Here is an 18,837-nt window from a genome sequence, read left to right as displayed (position 1 = left end):
AATTTAGTGACAAATCTATCCCTGTTTCTAAGGGCCTCAAGTACCTCAGTCCTGGCAGTTTCCACAGTGCATCCATTTTACTTGCTGCAGTTCTTTGCCAAGCCTTTTGTCCAACAACCTTTCTTTACGACAAAGCATCTTAAACCTGTTTTTCTTCCGTAAGCATTATAACCTTTTCAAGAGTATGTGGAAAGACATGAGACATTGGGATGCTGAAAACAATGTCAAACTGGGTGTGACATCAAATCCCTGTCGCCCAGAGAGAATTCCCTCAGCGCATTGAACGATTTTCTCTTGTTCAAAAAATTGGCAGATAAGTCGGGAAGAAAAAGACATTTCCTGACCTTGTTCCCTGTGCCACAAAGTTTCTGTGTAGCTCAGGTTCCTGTGTTCAGAGCTTGGGTTCCTTGTGCCCTTTCCTTAATGGCCTTGGGATTCAGTCGGAACTCATTCCATTTTTTTTGCAATAATAACGTTAAGTCACAGGCTTTCTAACTCTTCAGTAAATTGGAAAAACTAAAGATTATTTTTTCTGCTCATATATTACTGAGATCATCCGGCTTTTCTGACCCAAGCTTTATCTGCCTCCAGTAGATGAGCCGATGATGGTTCAGCAAAGTTAGTCTTTCATCAACCACGCAGATCCTGTGATTTCTTGCCTCCACTCCATTCTCTGCAGTTTTAATACTCTCTTCAATTGATTTGAGGCTATTCGTCATTCTGGCTTTTAGTGCTGCCATTCATTCTAGCTAATCCTGCCCACTCGGAGTTGTCATCTCACACAGATTACCAGCTGGGACTCTAATTTCTAAGTGCTCCCTAAGGAGCTTTTTACATTAATGGTGTGCAATTGCCATCGGGACCTGCTGCCCCCACCCCCTCCCCCACCTGACAATTTAAAGTTACCAAGCTCAGTGTTGCCAGCGTCTAGGACCAAACTGTTTCTTCATTCTGAGAGCGACTGTTGGAGGCGTTGGGGAAAACCCTTCTCTCCTATGGGGCATCAAGTGGGCCTCACAATCATTGGTGGCACAGTGAGAAAATAAAAGGGTGAGGGGGGGGGGGGGGGGGAAGAGAAGAACGTGGACTTGCACTTTAGCCCCCTCCCCGCTCACAGGATCAATATAAATGTACCTTTAGTAGAGACCCTGCAGAGCTCATGCGTGAACTCCCTTTTGTTGGATTTTCCCAGTATATGTTACTCATCTAACTAGTATACTTGATGTCTTTAGTGCCATCCCAGTGATGTCTGTTACTGCTATATATTAAAACACAAAGACAAAGATCATCATTGTTTTTAAATATTATTCACCTTTGGATTGTGGCTTCCACCATCTTTTTGTATCACTTCTTGTCAGTTATGTTTACTTCTTAATTGCCTCTTCTGACAAACCTACCAATTAGGAGAAGGGAGGTTCTTAACCCAACTTCATACTGTTAATATTTTTTTCAGTCAGTAGTTTATTGAAGTTGCCCCACTGGATTAAAATTCCCATTGCAGAGAAGGTGAACCGCAGAACACTGGGGCAATTTAACCAGCCCCAGAATCAGCTGTTCTGCCAGTCCTTATGCTAACAGCGCCAATGGGGGCTAATTTCCAGCCATGGAGTCGTCTTACCAAGATTTTCAGTGATGTAAATGACATAACTTGTATTTCTATCAATGCTTTTTCCATTAATGAAGTATCTTTCAATATTGTTATGATGAGGTAAGCCTACAGGCTTGCATTATCATCTCATTCAGCTATGGCACCTGCATTCCTGTAGGCCTGCAGTGTAACACTTGGTGAGTATTACCTTCAGACAGTCAATAGTGAATCCTAACAACTACTCTCATTTTACCTAGTTTCAAATGCTGAATCACAGTACACTTCAAAATGTTGGAAAATGCACCAAAAGAAATGTCAAAAATCAAGATTTCCTTGACATTCCTTTCCCTGGGGGACATTCCCTTAGACTGCCCACTCCTAAGAAATAAATTTTGCACCTGCAGAATTCAGTTTCCCTCCCCCATCAAAAATTTCTAAATTCACCACTGCAAAAATTGCACTTCTGTGTAATTTTTTTTCCCCCTTTAACACATCTGCTAGAATAGTGCAGCAAAAGTCCTGACAAGTTCATTCCTACTGCGCTCTCATCGTAACTACTTTTTGTATATCGTATGTGAAACCATTGGGTTTCAGTAATTACAGTAAAACAAACTGAAATGCCAAAGGTGATCCCACAACACTAATAAAAGTCCTGAATTCCAATGCAATAAAAAGGAATTTAACTTAGTTACCTTGAAACAGTGGCCTGGGTCATAGACCTTTATTCAAGACTGTTTTTCAGTTATAGCTTTTTTTTTTCAGTTGTCAGGTTTTTTGAAGCTGTTGGGCAGCGTTTCAAGTTTTGTAAGTCGGCAGGTATGCATATAAAATAGAATGGCAATATTTATGTTGTGCAAATTCTTGGAACTTTTCTTCAGGGCTGAATTTGCATCTGACTGCTGAAGAACCTATTAATTGTTATGCAGTTTGGGCCAGTTCATTATTAAGTGTTTTATGCCTATTTACTTCAGTGGGTTTCCTGCCTGGTGAATTAGGTTAAAATTAACCCCGGTATTTTAAAAAAAAAACCTGGAGTATTCTCAAAGAACGTTATGGTGTCTCATTGGCTTGAAAATGTTTCAACTTTTCCTTTTTTTTTACAAAAAACAGTTGCACAATCGAAGTATCCCTGGAGATTCTCGTCTGGGTGATGACTACAACATTCCCCACTGGATAAACCACAGGTTGGTGGCCGTTGCCAAGAGTTTCCTCTGTTAGCGATGTATATGAGTAGATGTGCTGTGATTGAAGCTGTAGGTTTGCTACAAAGACCAACACTATTAACACTACATTCATGTTCAAAGCACTACTTGGACATCTGCTGGTAGCATTGTCCTGTGTGTTCTGCAGGGCTTTTTCTTCCCCACTGTGCTCACTTGAGATATCCAGTGTCAACATCAAGTACTCTCGGGGAATAGGGCAACCAGCTGTAAAGTTCCTTCCACTCTGCTCAACTGCAGAAAAGCGCCCTACTCCCCCAGTCTGACTGTTCTATTTACCATACGAATCCTCCTGTGATGAAGATGAAATGGAATTGTTAAAACTAGTATTGGGAGAGCTCCAGCTCCTAATCACACAAACTAACAAGAAGTCCTGCCAGCTATGACACAAGGCCATGGCTCCAGATCCACCACTATGTCCCAGACCAGACCAATATCCAGCATCCCCGCCGCCTCCCGGCCCAGGTCCCACCGCCGCCCCCGGCCCGGGTCCCGCCTCAGTTTCTCTTGTACTTATTTGTATTCCAGCAATCCCCAATCTTTCCACTCAGAGGTTCTCTTTCCCACCCAGGCTGGGGACTCATGCCTTCCGCGGTATGTTTTGGCGCTTGTATTGGTAAATGTCTTTTCGGGGTGGGGGGAATCCTTGAAAGAGATTCATTCAGTAATATATCTGAGAGGCATACAGAGGCAGATGGTGGCATATAGAAGAGCAGGGATGGGGAAGAACAGACTTTTAAGAGTGCAGTGGAATGTGCCTGAGACAGACAGAAGCTACTTTTTATATTAGCCTTTTTAAAATTTGAATCTGAGAGTCCGGAATCTGAGAGTCAGTTCCGTCTGTTAACACTGCTAAATCTGGGTCTGTTATGTTGCCAGCAGACTTGTAGCTTGTGGATATGCGAGTGCTAGATTTAGAAGTGTAAATGATAGTTTCATAGTAGGCACAGCCCATCATGCCTGTGCCGGCTCTTTGAAAGAGCTTTTCAATTAGTCCCACTCCCATGCTCTTTCTTCATAACCCTGCAAATTTTTTCCCTTCAAGAATTTATCTAATTCCCTTTTGAAAGTTACTATTGAATCTGCTTCCACCACTCTTTCAGGCAGTGCAGTCCAGATCATTATAATTCGCTGTGTAAAAAGATGTTTCTTTGTGTCACCTCTGGATCTTTTGCTGATCATCTTAAATCTGTATCCTCTAGTTACCAACCCTTCTGCCACTGGAAACAGTTTTTCCTTATTTACTCTCTCAAAACCGTTCTAGATTTTGAACACCTCTGTCAAATCTCCCCTTAAACTTCTCTGTTCTAATGAGAACCACCCCAGCTTTTCCAATCTCTCCACATAACTGAAGTCCCTTATCCCTGGTACCGTTCTAGTAAATCTCCTCTGCACCCTCTCTAAGGCCTTGACATCCTTCCTAACGTGTGATGTCCAGAATTGAACACAATATTCATGTGAGGCCTAACCAGTGTTTTATAAAGGTTTAGCATAACTTCCTTGCTTTTGTACTCTGCCTTTATTAATAAAGCCCAGGATCCCTTAGCTTTTTTTAACAGCCTTCTAAACTTGTCCTGCCACCTTCAAAGATTTGTGTATGTGCACCCCCAGGTGTCTCTGTTCCTGCACCCCCTTTAAAATTGTACTTTTTAGTTTATATTGCCTCTCCTCATTCTTCCTACCAAAATGCATTACTTCACACTTTTCTCTGCATTAAATTTCATCTGCCATGTGTCTGCCCATTTAACCAGCCTATATGTCCTCTTGAAATCTGTTACTACCCTCCACATTGTTTACTACATTTCTGAGTTTTGTGTCGTCTGCAGACTTTGAAATTATACCCTCTATACCCAAGTCCAGGTCATTAACATATATCAAAAAGAGTAGTGGTCCTAATACTGACCCCATGGGAACACCACCGTATACCTCAACGGTATTGCCGTTTGCCGACAAAAGGGAATTTGATCAGTACTTAAAGGGAAAAAATTTACAGGGCTATGTGGAAAGAGCAAGGGAATGGGACTAATTGGACAGCTCTTTCGAAGAGCCAGCACAGGCACGATGGTCCGAATGGCCTTCTCTTGTGCTGTACCTACTATGATATTTCCCTCCAGTCTGAAAAACAACCGTTCAACTACACACTGTTTTCTGCCTCTCAGCCAATTTTGTATCCACTCTGCCACTGTTCCTTTAATCCCATGGGCTTTAATTTTGCTAACAAGTCTATTATGTGGTACTTTATCAAATGCCTTTTGAAAGTCCATATACACATCATCAACCGCACTACCCTCATCAACCCTCTCCGTTACTTCATCAAAGAACTCAATCAAGTTAGTCAAACATGATTTTCCTTTAACAAATCTTTGCTGACTTTCATTTATTAGCCCATGCTTTTCCAAGTGCCAATTAATTTTGACCCGGATTATTGTGTCTCAAAGTTTTTCCACCACCGATGTTAGGCTGACTGGCCTGTAATTGCCAGGTTTATCACTCTCCCCTTATTTGAACAGGGGTGTAACATTTGCAATCCTCCAGTCCTCTGGCACCGTCCCCATATCTAAGGAGGATTGGAAGATTGTGGTCAGAGCCTCTGCAATTTCCACCCTTACTTCCCTCAGTAACCCAGGATACATCCCATTTGGTCCGGGTAACTTTCCTACTTTGAGTATTGTCAATCTTTTAAGTAGCTCCTCTTTATCTATTTTATCCTATCCAATATCACTACTACCTCCTCCTTTACTGCTACAATGGCAGCATTCTCTTATCTGTATCTGAATTAAAACATGGCCAATATAAAAGCAGCTAGCGAGGTGCATATATAGCTGAGCGAAAGTGTGTTACAGCCACACAGGGAGAGTGCATCAGAGCCACACAGAGAACACGAGAATAGAAGACAATCAGAAAAATAGAAGGGGAAACAGAATGAATTAGAGAGTTGGGTAGAAACAGACAGTTACAGAAAAAGAGGCATGATTTTTATTTTTGTCTATGGTCAACTCCAGAAAGAGATCAACTAGTATATATCGATAAAATACACACGGGTGCACAGACGCATGCATCACCCTAAATCCTTCTGCAAAACTTTTGCTGCGTCCTCTGTCTCCGCTGCTCTGTGTTGCCAAATTGATCGCCACCCCAATCTTTGTCTTCCTATTTCTATGGATTGCAAGCCACTTGATCACAGGGGGGAGGGGAGAGAGGGGTGGCACCAGCTAAGAATTGGTGAAATCCAGTCAAAATTTTCAATGAACTCTGGTCTGTTCGTCATTTGTAACACAAAGATTTCTGATTGATTGTTACCTATTCAAGAACACCAAACAATGTCCATATGATTGGTAACTTCCAGTAGGACTGACTTGGTTTCGTTTTATTTGCAGCTTCTACACCTCCAAGAGTCAGTTATATTATAATAGTTTCACTCCTCGCATTAAACTTGCAGCAAGAAAGGTGAGTTGAGGCCTGGCTGAAGATGAAATAGCTAGCATTTTAAAAATGTTAGTTATTCGCTTCTGGCTCCTATTAAAGTCTGTCATTATTCATCCAAAATAATATTTGGCTGTTCTTATATTAGCTGTCTGTGTATTTGATACTTATCTTTTTTCTAACCATTATTTTAAAGTTAATAATAGAAAATGATCTTAGAAACCTCCTCTGAAGGCCCAGTGGGTAGAACCACTGTCTAATATAACAATATGCTGTAGAGACTAGAAGGCCCCAGGTTTGATTCTAGGTCTAAGCTGAGTTAGCTGATCTGAGCTAGGCAGCAGTTGATGGCATTTGTTAAGGGAAGAGAAAATTCAGCCAGGTTTCCTGACTGCTATTAAGCACTTTCTTCTAGAAAGTAAATGTGGGCTGCCAGGTGTGCGATTGAGTTTTAATCGATAATGGTCACTGAAGATGCGTAAAAGGGTTATTGTTATAGTTTAGTTTTCCTCCCACGTGAAGATCTGAATTTGGTTTATTCTATTCCAGCATTTTATAAATCTTGTTTTACTTTATCCAGCACTGTTTATCTCTTTGTGCTATTTATTAGCTTCCTCTTTGCAGTCAGTATACTCTCCCTCTCCAACTGTTCTCCCCTGCCCTTTGTCCTGGTCAGCCCTATAAAGGGGCTTTTCATAACTGATTTCATTTCCAAGAATTACAGTTTTCCTTTTTATCTCTGGGTTTGTTTTTTTTTAAAGAGTACATTTGCTAAATGCAAGATTCAATTTACAGTATTTTATACAGCTCTTGGATTTAGATTTCATGTATTGAGGTCATTTCACTAAAACCCGCAGACAGTCACTGTCTTACATCTGTTCTGTTTTTCTAGGCGCCAGCAGAGAAAGGCAAAAATGATAGAGATAACAGTAAGTGCTTGCATCGTCTCGTACTCTTCTGTTGTCATGGAGACAGCAAGCCCTTTGTTAAAGCCAAATGTTGGACCCTGACAGTAAAATATCTGTCAAAACTATGAATGATGTTAAATTGGAGATTCATTGGCTCCCTGCAGGAGGACTTGCTGGTTTTGCTCTTTTTGGATCTTCTCCTGGTTTCTAGCACTCGATAACCTGCAGCCTTTTAAGTAGAGGGGTATTGCGTAATGCTGCAGAGCTTTACTAGCAGGAAAATTCAGCTTCACAACACCACCTATTGAGGCTGAGAGAAAGCCCAGCCATACTAATCTGAACAAGAGATGGTTCGGTGGGTAAAATGCATTCTCTGGTGTGGTACTTAGCTGTACAGATCAGATCCCCACTCTGTGCAGTGCTGGCTGATGTCAGATAGGACGGTGATGAGGGTGCTACAATTAGTCTCAGCACCGATGGGCTAGGGAGGGGGAGATCGGTGAGAGTTACTGCGTCTGATTGTAGTCCCGCTGGAAAAGTGAGTAGATATCGAGCAAGGACAGGATCAGATTTTGTTGTGGTGCATCCCATTGTTGAATAGCCTGCTAACACTGGTTGTTCAATATGATGACTGGCTATTTGGGTGACAGTACAGGAGGGCTAGCAGTGCCTGTGGAACAATAGCCCACAAGAGTCCGCACCATCAGGAGAGGCGGGGTGAAAAGGAGAGGAATGTTTTTAAAATAATTTATTATTAAAGAAAGGAATGTTTGGGTGTGTTTTTTTTAAATTGTCATCCAGTTGACTATTATGAACCCTAAGGTTTGAAGTAATACACTTGCTGCTTTTCCCCAACCTCTGCAGAGTAGCCTTACTGCACCAGCACAATAACCTTCTCCATTTCCCACCTCTGGTATCCCTGTGGCCTCTGAGTGAGGCTGGCTCCTTAGTACCAGTCTATGCTGAGTGCTTGTACCCTCTGGGAATTGGATTGAATCTCCAGGCTCATTTCACTTACAACACTTGCAGCCAGCAAAATGAAGAGACAATGAGAGAGCAGTGTGCTAACCAACAACGCCATCCAGTGTCCAATGTAGACTTGTGTTCTGATCTCATTGTTTCCCATTTCATGATGTATACAGAATTTGAGAGTTTCAAAGCTCCAATTGCTTCAGGGAATATCCACCATCTTGAGAAGAAAATTCAAACTGTTTATTACTGTCAGTTTAAGACTAAGATTATATTAAAGCCTTGAACTCCCTCCCTTGTATTTTCTAGCACCTGCTGTTAAATTTGTACGTGGGGAAGGGGGATTGTTGTCTAGTTTTGTTTTCTGGTTGCTGTAAGTCTGCTCCATATCATTAATATGTGATGATCACATGAAGATATTAATGGCTTGTGACCGCATTTCACGCCCCTCCACCCGGGTTGCTTTGGGATTACTGTGATTACTGTAAGAATGGATGTCCGTGTATATAATGTGACCGTGTTTGAATGCCCTCAGCCTCTAGGTGTTTACAAGTCAATGCTCTGAGTGCAGCTGCTTTTATTTTGTGCAGAAACTGTGTTCGTGGCAGCAGGTTCCTGCAAATCAGTGTCACGCTGTTGGCTGCAACCCAATAGTAATCTTGCTGGAATTAATTAAGGTGGAAACAGTCTTTCCAACTGTTGCAAAAACCAAAATACAGCAGATGCTGGAAATCTGAATTAAATAACCAAAAATGTTGGAAACACTCAGGTCAGGTAGCATCTGTGGTGAGAGGAAGGTAGGGTTAATGTTTCACGTTGTTTCTGATGAAAGGTCATCGACATGAAACATTAACGTTAACCCTACCAGATGCAGCCTGACCTACTGAGTGTTTCCAGCTTTTTTCTGTTTCTTTTTTTCCAGCCGTTACAAATCCTGGTAACTTTACGTTGTGTCACAGTTGGCCGCGTGAGACTAATGCATTGGAAGCCGGCCCCTCTCGCATGTGTCTTGTGCAGTATTAAAGTAGCTTCAGAGTGTGGTACTGCAACCCTCTTCTCTTTCTCTCTTTTTCTTTATCCTTTTTTCTCTTTTTCTTTCTCTCAGGGGAGAAATTTGGCAATTTGTTTTCGTAGTTAAAAATACCATGCACAGCCCCTGTAACTATAGGAACACAACAAAGGGTAGAGGACTGGAGGTTTAGCCATTGCCTCTCCTCCCAGATCTTGAGGGAAAACAGGGGGCAGTAATTTAAAAAAAAATTAAACATCTTTAATGAGTATTAAAAGTGCAAAAGATGCTTTGAAACTCCTGGTTAGGTCAGTGACCCAAGTGTTGCCATCTTGACTGTTCCATTAGAGGAAACAGTGAAACTCCAGGGCCTTTTCCTTCAAAATAATTGTACTTTAGTGGGGGGGATGATTGATTTGAGCTTACTTAAATCTCATCCAGTTGAAGCAGTAAGATGCAACTTTAATGCCAACTAAACTCATTATTACATCATTTTATTTTTGTGATGATAGTGGAGCTCAAAGTTCCTGCCAGCTCTCTGACCTTGATGCTAAAGGTCATTCTGTAGGCTCAAGGAGTTTTGAGATGACAGCAATACTAGGAGGGGCTATTGAGATCCCACAGCCATCGTTGAAGGAAAGGACACTGAATATTTGTTGTTTATTTACTCCAGCCCATTGTGCATTTCTTCACCTTTAGCGATTGGTGCCAGTAGTCCAAAGGAATCGGAGAACAGCCTTCCAATCCAGGTAGATTATGATGCATACGATGCTCAGGTATTCCGGTTGCCAGGACCTTCACGAGCCCAGCGGCCTACCTCCTTCAGGTGAGTTTTGCAATTGTTGCTCGAGAGACTTTTGGATTCCCAAGGTTTGTTCTTGGAAGTATTTTCTTGAGTCTTGCAGCTCCTTGGCCAAAGGATGGTTGGCAGTGGCTCCCTTCTGCCAGTGCATGTGAAACAGCTCATGAGGCAGTATGTGAATTCCAGGGTGGCCCTCTGGCTGATAATTACTTCCCTTTTGGGAAACCACCTAACCTTGACTTGGACGTTCTCCACAGTAAAACGCTGAGGGCAGGAACTGAGCCATATGGGATCACCGTGACACACCAAGGGCAGGAGTTAAAGTAGAGTGGAGTGGGGGAATCGCTGACACCACCCCCCCCGCCCCCCCCCCCCCCACTGGAGGCAGGAGCTAAGCAGTGGTGGGGGGGGGGTCCCAGTGATCTGAGCGGTGGGTTCCGATGATTGGAGTGGTGGGGGAAGTGTCCCGGTGATCTGGGGGGGGTGGGGGTGTCCCGGTGATCTGGGGGGGGGTGGTGGGGGTGTCCCGGTGATCTGGGGGGGGGTGTGTCCCGGTGATCTGGAGGGGGTGGGGGGGGGGGGTGTGTCCCGGTGATCTGGAGGGGGTGGGGGGGGGGTGTGTCCCGGTGATCTGGAGGGGGTGGGGGGGGTGTCCCGGTGATGTGGGGGGGGTGTCCCGGTGATCTGGAGGGGGTGGGGGGGTGTCCCGGTGATCTGGAGGGGGTGGGGGGGGTGTTCCGGTGATGTGGGGTGGGTGTCCCGGTGGGGGTGGGTGTCCCGGTGATGTGGGGGGGGGTGTCCCGGTGATGTGGGGGGGGGTGTCCCGGTGATGTGGGGGGGGGTGTCCCGGTGATGTGGGGGGGGGTGTCCCGGTGATGTGGGGGGGGTGTCCCGGTGATGTTGGGGGGGTGTCCCGGTGATGTGGGGGGGGTGTCCCGGTGATCTGGAGGGGGTGGGGGTGTCCCGGTGATCTGGAGGGGGTGGGGGGGGTGTCCCGGTGATCTGGAGGGGGTGGGGGGGGTGTCCCGGTGATCTGGAGGGGGTGGGGGGGGTGTCCCGGTGATCTGGAGGGGGTGGGGGGGTGTCCCGGTGATCTGGAGGGGGTGTCCCGGTGATCTTGGAGGGATAGTGACCGACAAGGGCAGGATCTGAGTTGTGTGGGGTTTTGCGTGATATGGTAGAAGTTACGGGCAGGAAATCGTGTCCCATCACTCCGGCGTTACGTTTTGGTGCTTTTTATTCTGTCTTTTATTGAGCAGTTATAAAATTACCATTGTTTGTTTGAGTTCTTCCATTGCTTTGATAGGTTATGTTACAGATTATATATAGCACTGTCTAAGCAACACTATACAGTGAACGTGATTTATTGTCTCTGATCTCAGACCTGTTCGAGAAAGCCACACCAGAAAAAGTTCCAGCTCCTATGATGTTTCGAGCAGCCCGCCCCATCACAGAGGGACCCTGCCCTTGGAGGAAGTCAGGAGCCAGGCCTCTGACAACAGCTCGCTGGGAAAGATTTCAAATATTCTCCTGATCCCACGGCCTCACCTTCACCAGTACGAAGTCAGCAGCTCTCTGGGCTACACAAGCACAAGGGGTAAGGGACAGGCTTTGATTTCTTCAAATCTTTTTTTTAACTGCTCTTCCTCCCAGGCCCTGTCTCCTGGACTCCAGCAGAGAGCGATGAGATCTCTAGCCAGACACATGTCCTGAAACCAGACCTGAGGTAAAACTCCCAACACCAAGCGGACCCCAGGGCTGCTCCAGAGCTGCCTCCCCATCCTGGACCTGCTCTTGGGCTAGTTTGGAATTATGCCCCCCCCACTGCTTAGGAGATCACAGTGGACGGTTTCCATGACTGTGATAAAATTGGCAATTGGCAAAAAAAAGTCTAAAGCAATTTCTGGTAAGGATAATGTCTTCTATTGAATAAGAGGTACCCTTAGAAATGTCTTCCCCTTTAAGCACTCAGCACAGCGAGTATTTGCCCAGCTAGTCTGGTGGTTGTTTGGATGTCTGTTGGTACTGACCCTTGTAAAATCGATCATCTTGCCTTCATTAGAAATACCCACATACCCATACGAGCTGGGAATAAGTACCTACAAAGGCATTAAACATTGTGCCATGTGCAAAATACATTACCTTATCACTAATAATTATGCCTGTCATACTTCTAGCCTTTGCCTTGGGTCCTCAGCCTGCATTCACTGAGTGCCATTGGGCCACATGACCCAAGTCATTCAGGTCAACATTGAGTGAAAAGGGACAAAAAAAAGAGGGCAACTCCTAGTTGGAGGTCACTGATGTGAATGTATCTGCCCAGTCTTAGATGGGGGTCACCAAGGGGGTCACATAGCACCCTCCAATACTGAAGATCAGGAAAGTGAAGGGCAGGCCACACCAACCCTTCCTGGGAAGGAGCCATTGGATTCGAAATACAATCAAAATGGTCACGGCCACATTCAAACAAATTTTGTTGATGGCTCGCTGGTTAGTAACTGAGAGTTTTTCAGAGTCTGGTACAGCCCCAGTAAAGGATAAAGTCTATACTACGGAGCCTCACAAGATTATTTCCCTTGACACAGAACCTTGAAGGCCATGACATAAGTGGGTGCTGTGTCGCACCCCCACCCACAAACCTGTGGACCAATGACCGCTGGGCTCTTCAAACCTATTGGAGAGTAGAATGATTCAAATAGCCCACCCTCCCTCAGATAAAAGTAATGAGTATTAACCTGCCAATCTGCAGTAACTCGTTCCAGTTTCCTCATCAGCAGATGGGTGAATAGGAACAAGGTGGAGGGGGACACTGACTCTCTACTTAAGGATGATCTTTTGGATCAGAGTTCTAATGTTAAGAGGCTTTGAATGCTCCCGTCGCTCAAAGCCTCAGCACATTTGGCCCAAGGGTGCCTGATCCCCGAGTGGAGCCTTTCCTTCACTGGCTGTGGACTATTTAAATGGGGTTTTTCATGCCGACGTCCCTTTGAGCCATGGCTGTAAGCATATGGTGTGATGTTGAATTTTAATGGGAACTGTCCTCAACATAAATCAAGCACATAAGGTTCACAGGAATGTTTCTTTCCTGAGCGTGGCTTCATTCCCTGCTGTTCACAGACTGTGCTGTAGACTGGTGTCCATGGAATTGTACTCCAGCACGAACCAGTGCCTTGTGGGGAAAGGATTGGAGAAAGCTGGAGGGGTGAGGGTATGTTTCTCGAGAACAAGTAGAGTCTAAGGGGGTAATTTTTATCTAACCTGAGTGGGGAAACCCACGGGATCAGGTGGAACGCCTGTTTTATACCCTGCCCAGTATTACTCCTCGGGGGTGTAAAACCAGTGTTGCACCCGATCCGTCAGTTTCCTGATAGGTGGGTTAGGTTAAAATTGGCCCCAGAGTGTCCATTTCTTGTTACCTTTGTTTAATTCTGAGTTGCAGATATCCTGGAGCGAATGATCGACTCGCAGCAGAGAGATTCCAGTGCCCCAGGGCGCTTTCATGTGGGCAGCGCCGAGTCCATGCTCCACGTCCGGCCAGGCGGGTACACCCCACAGCGGGCGCTCATTAATCCCTTTGCACCTTCCCGGATGCCGATGAAACTAACGTCAAACAGGCGGAGGTGGATGCATACGTTCCCAGTGGGTAAGTGAGATGGGTTGGCAGCCTGTTAGGTACGGCAAGTAATTGAATTGAACAACTTCCTGACAGCTCTGCTAATAGCTCAGTTGGTGAACGTGCTGCTCTGGTTTGGTACTGAAGCATGCTGACCAGGAAGATCCATAGTTTGATTCCTGCTCGATCCGGAGTTGGGGGTTCTCAACCAGAGTGGCAGTAGAGGCCACTACAGTTCATCTCAGTGCGTGGGGCTAGAAAGGAGAAGGCAAGACAGGACAGCCTTCACTGTGATGCTGTTCGGTCAAATAGCCTACTGACTGTCACTGTCTTGGCCGTGTGAGGCTACATCAGTGAGATACTGGAAGGCACCGGTTCAATAACCCATATTTGTATATTTAGAGCGCATAGGTTCTTTGACAATAACATCTGTTGTGGGGAAATTGCTGGAGTCTATGATTTAAGGATAGGGTGACTGAACACCTCGAGAATTTTCAGTTAATCAGAGAGAGCCAGCATGGACTTGTGAAAGGTAGGTCGTGCCTGACAAACCTGATTGAATTTTTTGAAGAGGTGACTAAAGTAGTGGACAGGGGAATGTCAATGGATGTTATTTATGTGGACTTCCAGAAGGCATTTGATAAGGTCCCACATAAGAGACTGTTAGCTAAGATAGAAGCCCATGGAATCGAGGGAAAAGTACGGACTTGGTTAGGAAATTGGCTGAGCGAAAGGCAACAGAGAGTAGGGATAATGGGTAGGTACTCACATTGGCAGGATGTGACTAGTGGAGTCCCGCAGGGATCTGTCTTGGGGCCTCAATTATTCACTATTTATTAACTACTTAGATGAAGGCATAGAAAATCTCCTATCTAAGTTGGCCGATGACACACAGATTGGTGGCATTGTAAGCAGTGTAGATGAAAACATAAAATTACAAAGGGATATTGATAGATTAGGTGAATGGGCAAAACTGTGGCAAATGGAATTCAGTGTAGACAAATGTGAGGTCATCCACTTTGGATCAAAAAAGGATAGAACCGGGTACTTTCTAAATGGTAAAAAGTTAAAAATAGTGGATGTCCAAAGGGACTTAGGGGTTCAGGTGCATAGATCATTGAAGTGTCATGAACAGGTGCAGAAAATAATCAATAAGGCTAATGGAATGCTGGCCTTTATATCTGGAGGACTGGAGTACAAGGGGGCAGAAGTTATGCGCAGCTATACAAAACCCTGGTTAGACCGCACCTGGAGTATTGTGAGCAGTTCTAGGCACCGCACCTTCGGAAGGACATATTGGCCTTGGAGGGAGTGCAGCGTAGGTTTACTAGAATGATACCCAGACTTCAAGGGTTAAGTTACAAGGAGGGATTTCACAAATTGGGGTTGTATTCTCTAGAGTTTCGAAGGTTAAGGGGTGATCTGATCGAAGTTTATAAGATATCAAGGGGAACAGATAGGGTGGATAGAGAGAAACTATTTCCGCTGGTTAGGGATTTTAGGAGTAGGGGGCACAGTCTAAAAATTAGAGCCAGACCTTTTCGGAGTGAGATTAGAAAACATTTCTACACACAAAGGGTTGTAGAAGTTTGGAACTCTTCCGCAAACGGCAATTGATACTAGCTCAATTGCTAAATTTAAATGTGAGATAGATAGCTTTTTGGCAACCAAAGGTATTAAGGGATATGGGCCAAAGGCAGGTATATGGAGTTAGATCACAGATCAGCCATGATCTTATCAAATGGCAGAGCAGGCACGAGGGGCTAAATGGCCTACTCCTGTTCCTATGTTCCTAACATAAGAATCGGAGATTAAGGAAGGTCATGTAGCCTATCAAAGCTCATCCCTCCATTATGGGATATTTATTATACAGTTCAATGTGACAAATATAGCTTTCACTCGCCATTGTTGCAGCCATCGACGAGATTTAAGCAGATTCCTCTTTATATACCATATTTCTGCTCCCCTGCCCGTCCCAACCCTGTCTCCATCGAGACTCGCCAGTTCAGCTGTTCTCTTTGATCAGAGCGAGTTTTAATTGCGGGGCGGGAGGTGGGTGTGCAGTGGGGGAGAAACTGATGAGCAAAGAAAAACTGTGAAATGACTCAACTTCTGGTGGATGTGTGTTCATGGGCAGTTTGACTGCAGTTAATTTTAGACATCTAGCAGATCCCTGCTTTATGCTGTTGCAGCCAGATATGAAATCCCGTGGAAGGAAGGGAGGCGGGGGGCACAGCGTGTGGCCATGTTTTTTAAAAATAAATAAATCTGATGGTAAGTTTGTGAGATGGGCTATCGAGCAGCTAACTGCTTGGGATCAAGGCCCTCAATTAAAAGTTAGTGCGTGCTCTGTTATGGAAGTTAAACTGTTCACCAGAGCGTCTAATCATATTTTGTATAATCCCAGTGCTTTTTTCCTTTACTACTTCGTAAATTGTTCCAAGCAAAACATCTAGAAACCAAAAGTAGAATGAAGACTAGTCAGCACGGATTTCAAAAGGGAGAGTCATGCTTGACTAATCTTATTAAATTCTTTGAAGAAGTATCAAAGAGTAGACAAGGGTAATGCAGTAGATGCAATATATTTGGATTTTCAAAAGGCCTTTGATAAGTTACTGCATAGAAGACTCGTGACGCAGGTCAGAGCAATGTAGAGTCAGGAGACGAGCAGCAGAATGGATAGCAAACTGGCTACAAAACAGAAAGCAGGGAGTAGGGGTTAAAGATAGTTACACAGACTGGCAAAAGATGAGAAGTGGTGTTCCACAAGGATATGTGCTAGGACCACTGCTGCTCACCATTTACATAAACAATTTGGACTCTGGAATTGGAAGTATAATTTCAAAATTTGCAGATGACACCAAATTGGAGGGTACAGTTAATACTGAGGAAGACTGTGACAAATTACAGGAAGACATTAATAAACTTGCAGCCTGGGCGTGTAATTGGCAAATGAATTTCAATATAGATAAATGTGAGATGGTGCATTTTGGTAGGAAGAGTAAAGAGGCCACATACTCGTCTAAACAGGGTACAGGAGCAAAGGGATCTAGGGGTCCTATCACAAAGTAGTGACACAAGTTATTACGGCCATTTTTTTAGAAAAGCAAACAAAGCACTAGGGTTCATTTCTAGAGGGACAGAATTGAAAAGCAGATAAATTGTTAATCTAGTATAGACCCTTGGTTAGACCACAATTGGAGTGCTGAGTACAGTTCTGGTTTCCATATTATAAAAAGGGATGTTGAGGCACCAGACAAGGTGCAAAAAAGATTTATAAGGATGATACCAGAAGTGAGAGGATATTCTTATCAGGAGAGGCTGAACAGGCTGGGGCTGTTTTCTCTAGAAAAGAGAAGGCTGAGGGGTGACCTGATAGAGGTCTTTAAGATTATGTAAGGGTTTGATGGGGTAAACGTAGAGAAGATGTTTCCACTTGTGGGGAAGTCCAAAACCAGGGGCCATAAATATAAGGTAGTCACTAATAAATCCAATAGGGAATTCTGGAGAAACTTCTTTACTCAGAGAGTGGTTAGAATGTGGATCTCTCTAGCACAAGGAGTTGTTGAGGCGAATAGCATAGATGCATTTAAGGGGAAGCTAGATAAGATCATGAGGGAGAAAGGAATAGAAGGGTTTGCTGATAAGAGTGGGAGGAGGCTTGTGTGGAGCATAAACACCACCATAGACCAGATGGGATGAATGGCCTGTTTCTGAGCTGTAAATTTTATGCAAGCATTTAAAACTGAGGTTTCTCTTGAACTTTGCTGCTTTTTGGATCTACTGCACACCACAGGAGTAAAGACAAACCTGATCGGTTCTGGGGAAACCAGGTGCTGAACACACAAATGAAAATGTCGCCACAACATATATAAAGCCCTAGGACTTGTCCTGTTGCACCCACAATGCTCCATGGTTTGTCTCTGCTATCGATACCTTCTCGGGTTCACTGACATCAGTCTCTCTCTAAGTGCTCCAAGACAAACTAATGAATTGCTTATTATTTACAGTCTATGGGGAAACAATATCAAAGCTAGATTATTTGCATCTTAAATACTGATCAGCTCAGAGCCTTTTTACTTGTGTGAATACACAATACATTAAAACACAATATCTAATGCAAATTCTTTTTTTTTCGGAAACTTTACTATGAAAAAAATGGTCAGAAAATCTCAATGTGCCAGTGCCTAAACAGGCGACCAAGGTAAAAGACTTGCACATTCTTGCACTAGACTGTCTTTTTCAGGGCAAGTACACAAAAGAAAACAAAAGTTATGCTCTATATAAGAAAAAAAGGAAGCCTTGTATTTATTTAGTATCTTATCCCATCTCTCTGGACTTCTCATGATGTATTTGTTGGTATGCAGCAGCCAGGTTGTGCATAGCAAACGAGTGAGTTACTGGATAATCTGTATTTAGTGTTAGCGACTGAGGGACGAATGTTGACTAAGACACTGGGAGAGCTCGCTGCTTTTTCAATAGCCGCTTCTTCGCAATGTACCATTCATTTAGCACTGGAGTTTCAAAATTAATTGTGATTCTCCTGTCTGCCACAGCATCTGCCAAGGGTTTTAAGTGCTGTGCAAAATACTGCAGTCCATTCACAATCGCTGACACGGTCATTGTATAAAATGTCACCTAACGCGATGCTGTGACTTGCCACATTTGGCTCTTGTCTGTGAGGGTTTATGATACTGTGCTTCTCACATTATTCAGAACAACTGTACACAAGCACAGGAAGCTAACAAAATCCAAACTCATGACACTGGCAATAGAAATAGTTCATTCCCAATCAGAACATTTATTTCCACCTCCCCACCCACCCACCCCAAACCAGGTATTTCGTACTTCATCCTGTACCAGACCTCCGTCGTAAACTGGTTCCTAAAATGGGAAACGTATAAGATGGTCGCACTACCGTAGATTATCCAGGCAGAGTACCAGAGTCTGGTTAGCTGCCACAAACCTAAAGGATGCATACTACCATAAACCCCTGTACAAGAATGCTACGAGACATTTCTTGGCTTCAACCTCGGGCAGGAAAGTTACCAGTATAAGGCCTTTCCTTAGCACCCAGGGTTTTCCCAAAGTACTTGTGTGTGACCTTGGTGCATCTTAGCATTCAACAGAAGAAAGGCTGTTGCCTTGAATCATGCAAGATCCAGAGCTGAGATCTGGTCACTCATTTCTACTTGAGATGGGGATGCTTCTTGCGACAGTTTTCCTGACACAATTGGTGGCTCGTATGCGGCAGAACTGAGCTCAGGAGAAATGGACAATAGAGCAATCAAGTCAGCACATCCGT

General features: G+C 44.2%; 1 protein-coding gene across 5 annotated transcripts in view; it reads left to right on the top strand.

Annotated features, from left to right (window-relative positions):
- Positions 1-18,837, top strand: part of depdc5 (DEP domain containing 5, GATOR1 subcomplex subunit) — a 194,629-nt gene that overhangs the window by 44,415 nt on the left and 131,377 nt on the right. For all 5 annotated transcript variants that reach the window (XM_068005515.1, XM_068005516.1, XM_068005514.1 and 2 more), the window contains exons 16-21: positions 2,699-2,772; positions 6,186-6,255; positions 7,124-7,160; positions 9,817-9,943; positions 11,302-11,516; positions 13,359-13,562. In XM_068005515.1, coding sequence (XP_067861616.1) covers positions 2,699-2,772; positions 6,186-6,255; positions 7,124-7,160; positions 9,817-9,943; positions 11,302-11,516; positions 13,359-13,562 — 727 coding nt within the window. The remainder of the gene's footprint in view (positions 1-2,698; positions 2,773-6,185; positions 6,256-7,123; positions 7,161-9,816; positions 9,944-11,301; positions 11,517-13,358; positions 13,563-18,837) is intronic.

The sequence above is a fragment of the Heptranchias perlo genome, chromosome 25 (genome assembly GCF_035084215.1).
Source record: "Heptranchias perlo isolate sHepPer1 chromosome 25, sHepPer1.hap1, whole genome shotgun sequence".
Classification (NCBI taxonomy): Eukaryota; Metazoa; Chordata; class Chondrichthyes; order Hexanchiformes; family Hexanchidae; genus Heptranchias; species Heptranchias perlo.
This window is presented reverse-complemented; position numbering and strand designations above follow the sequence as displayed.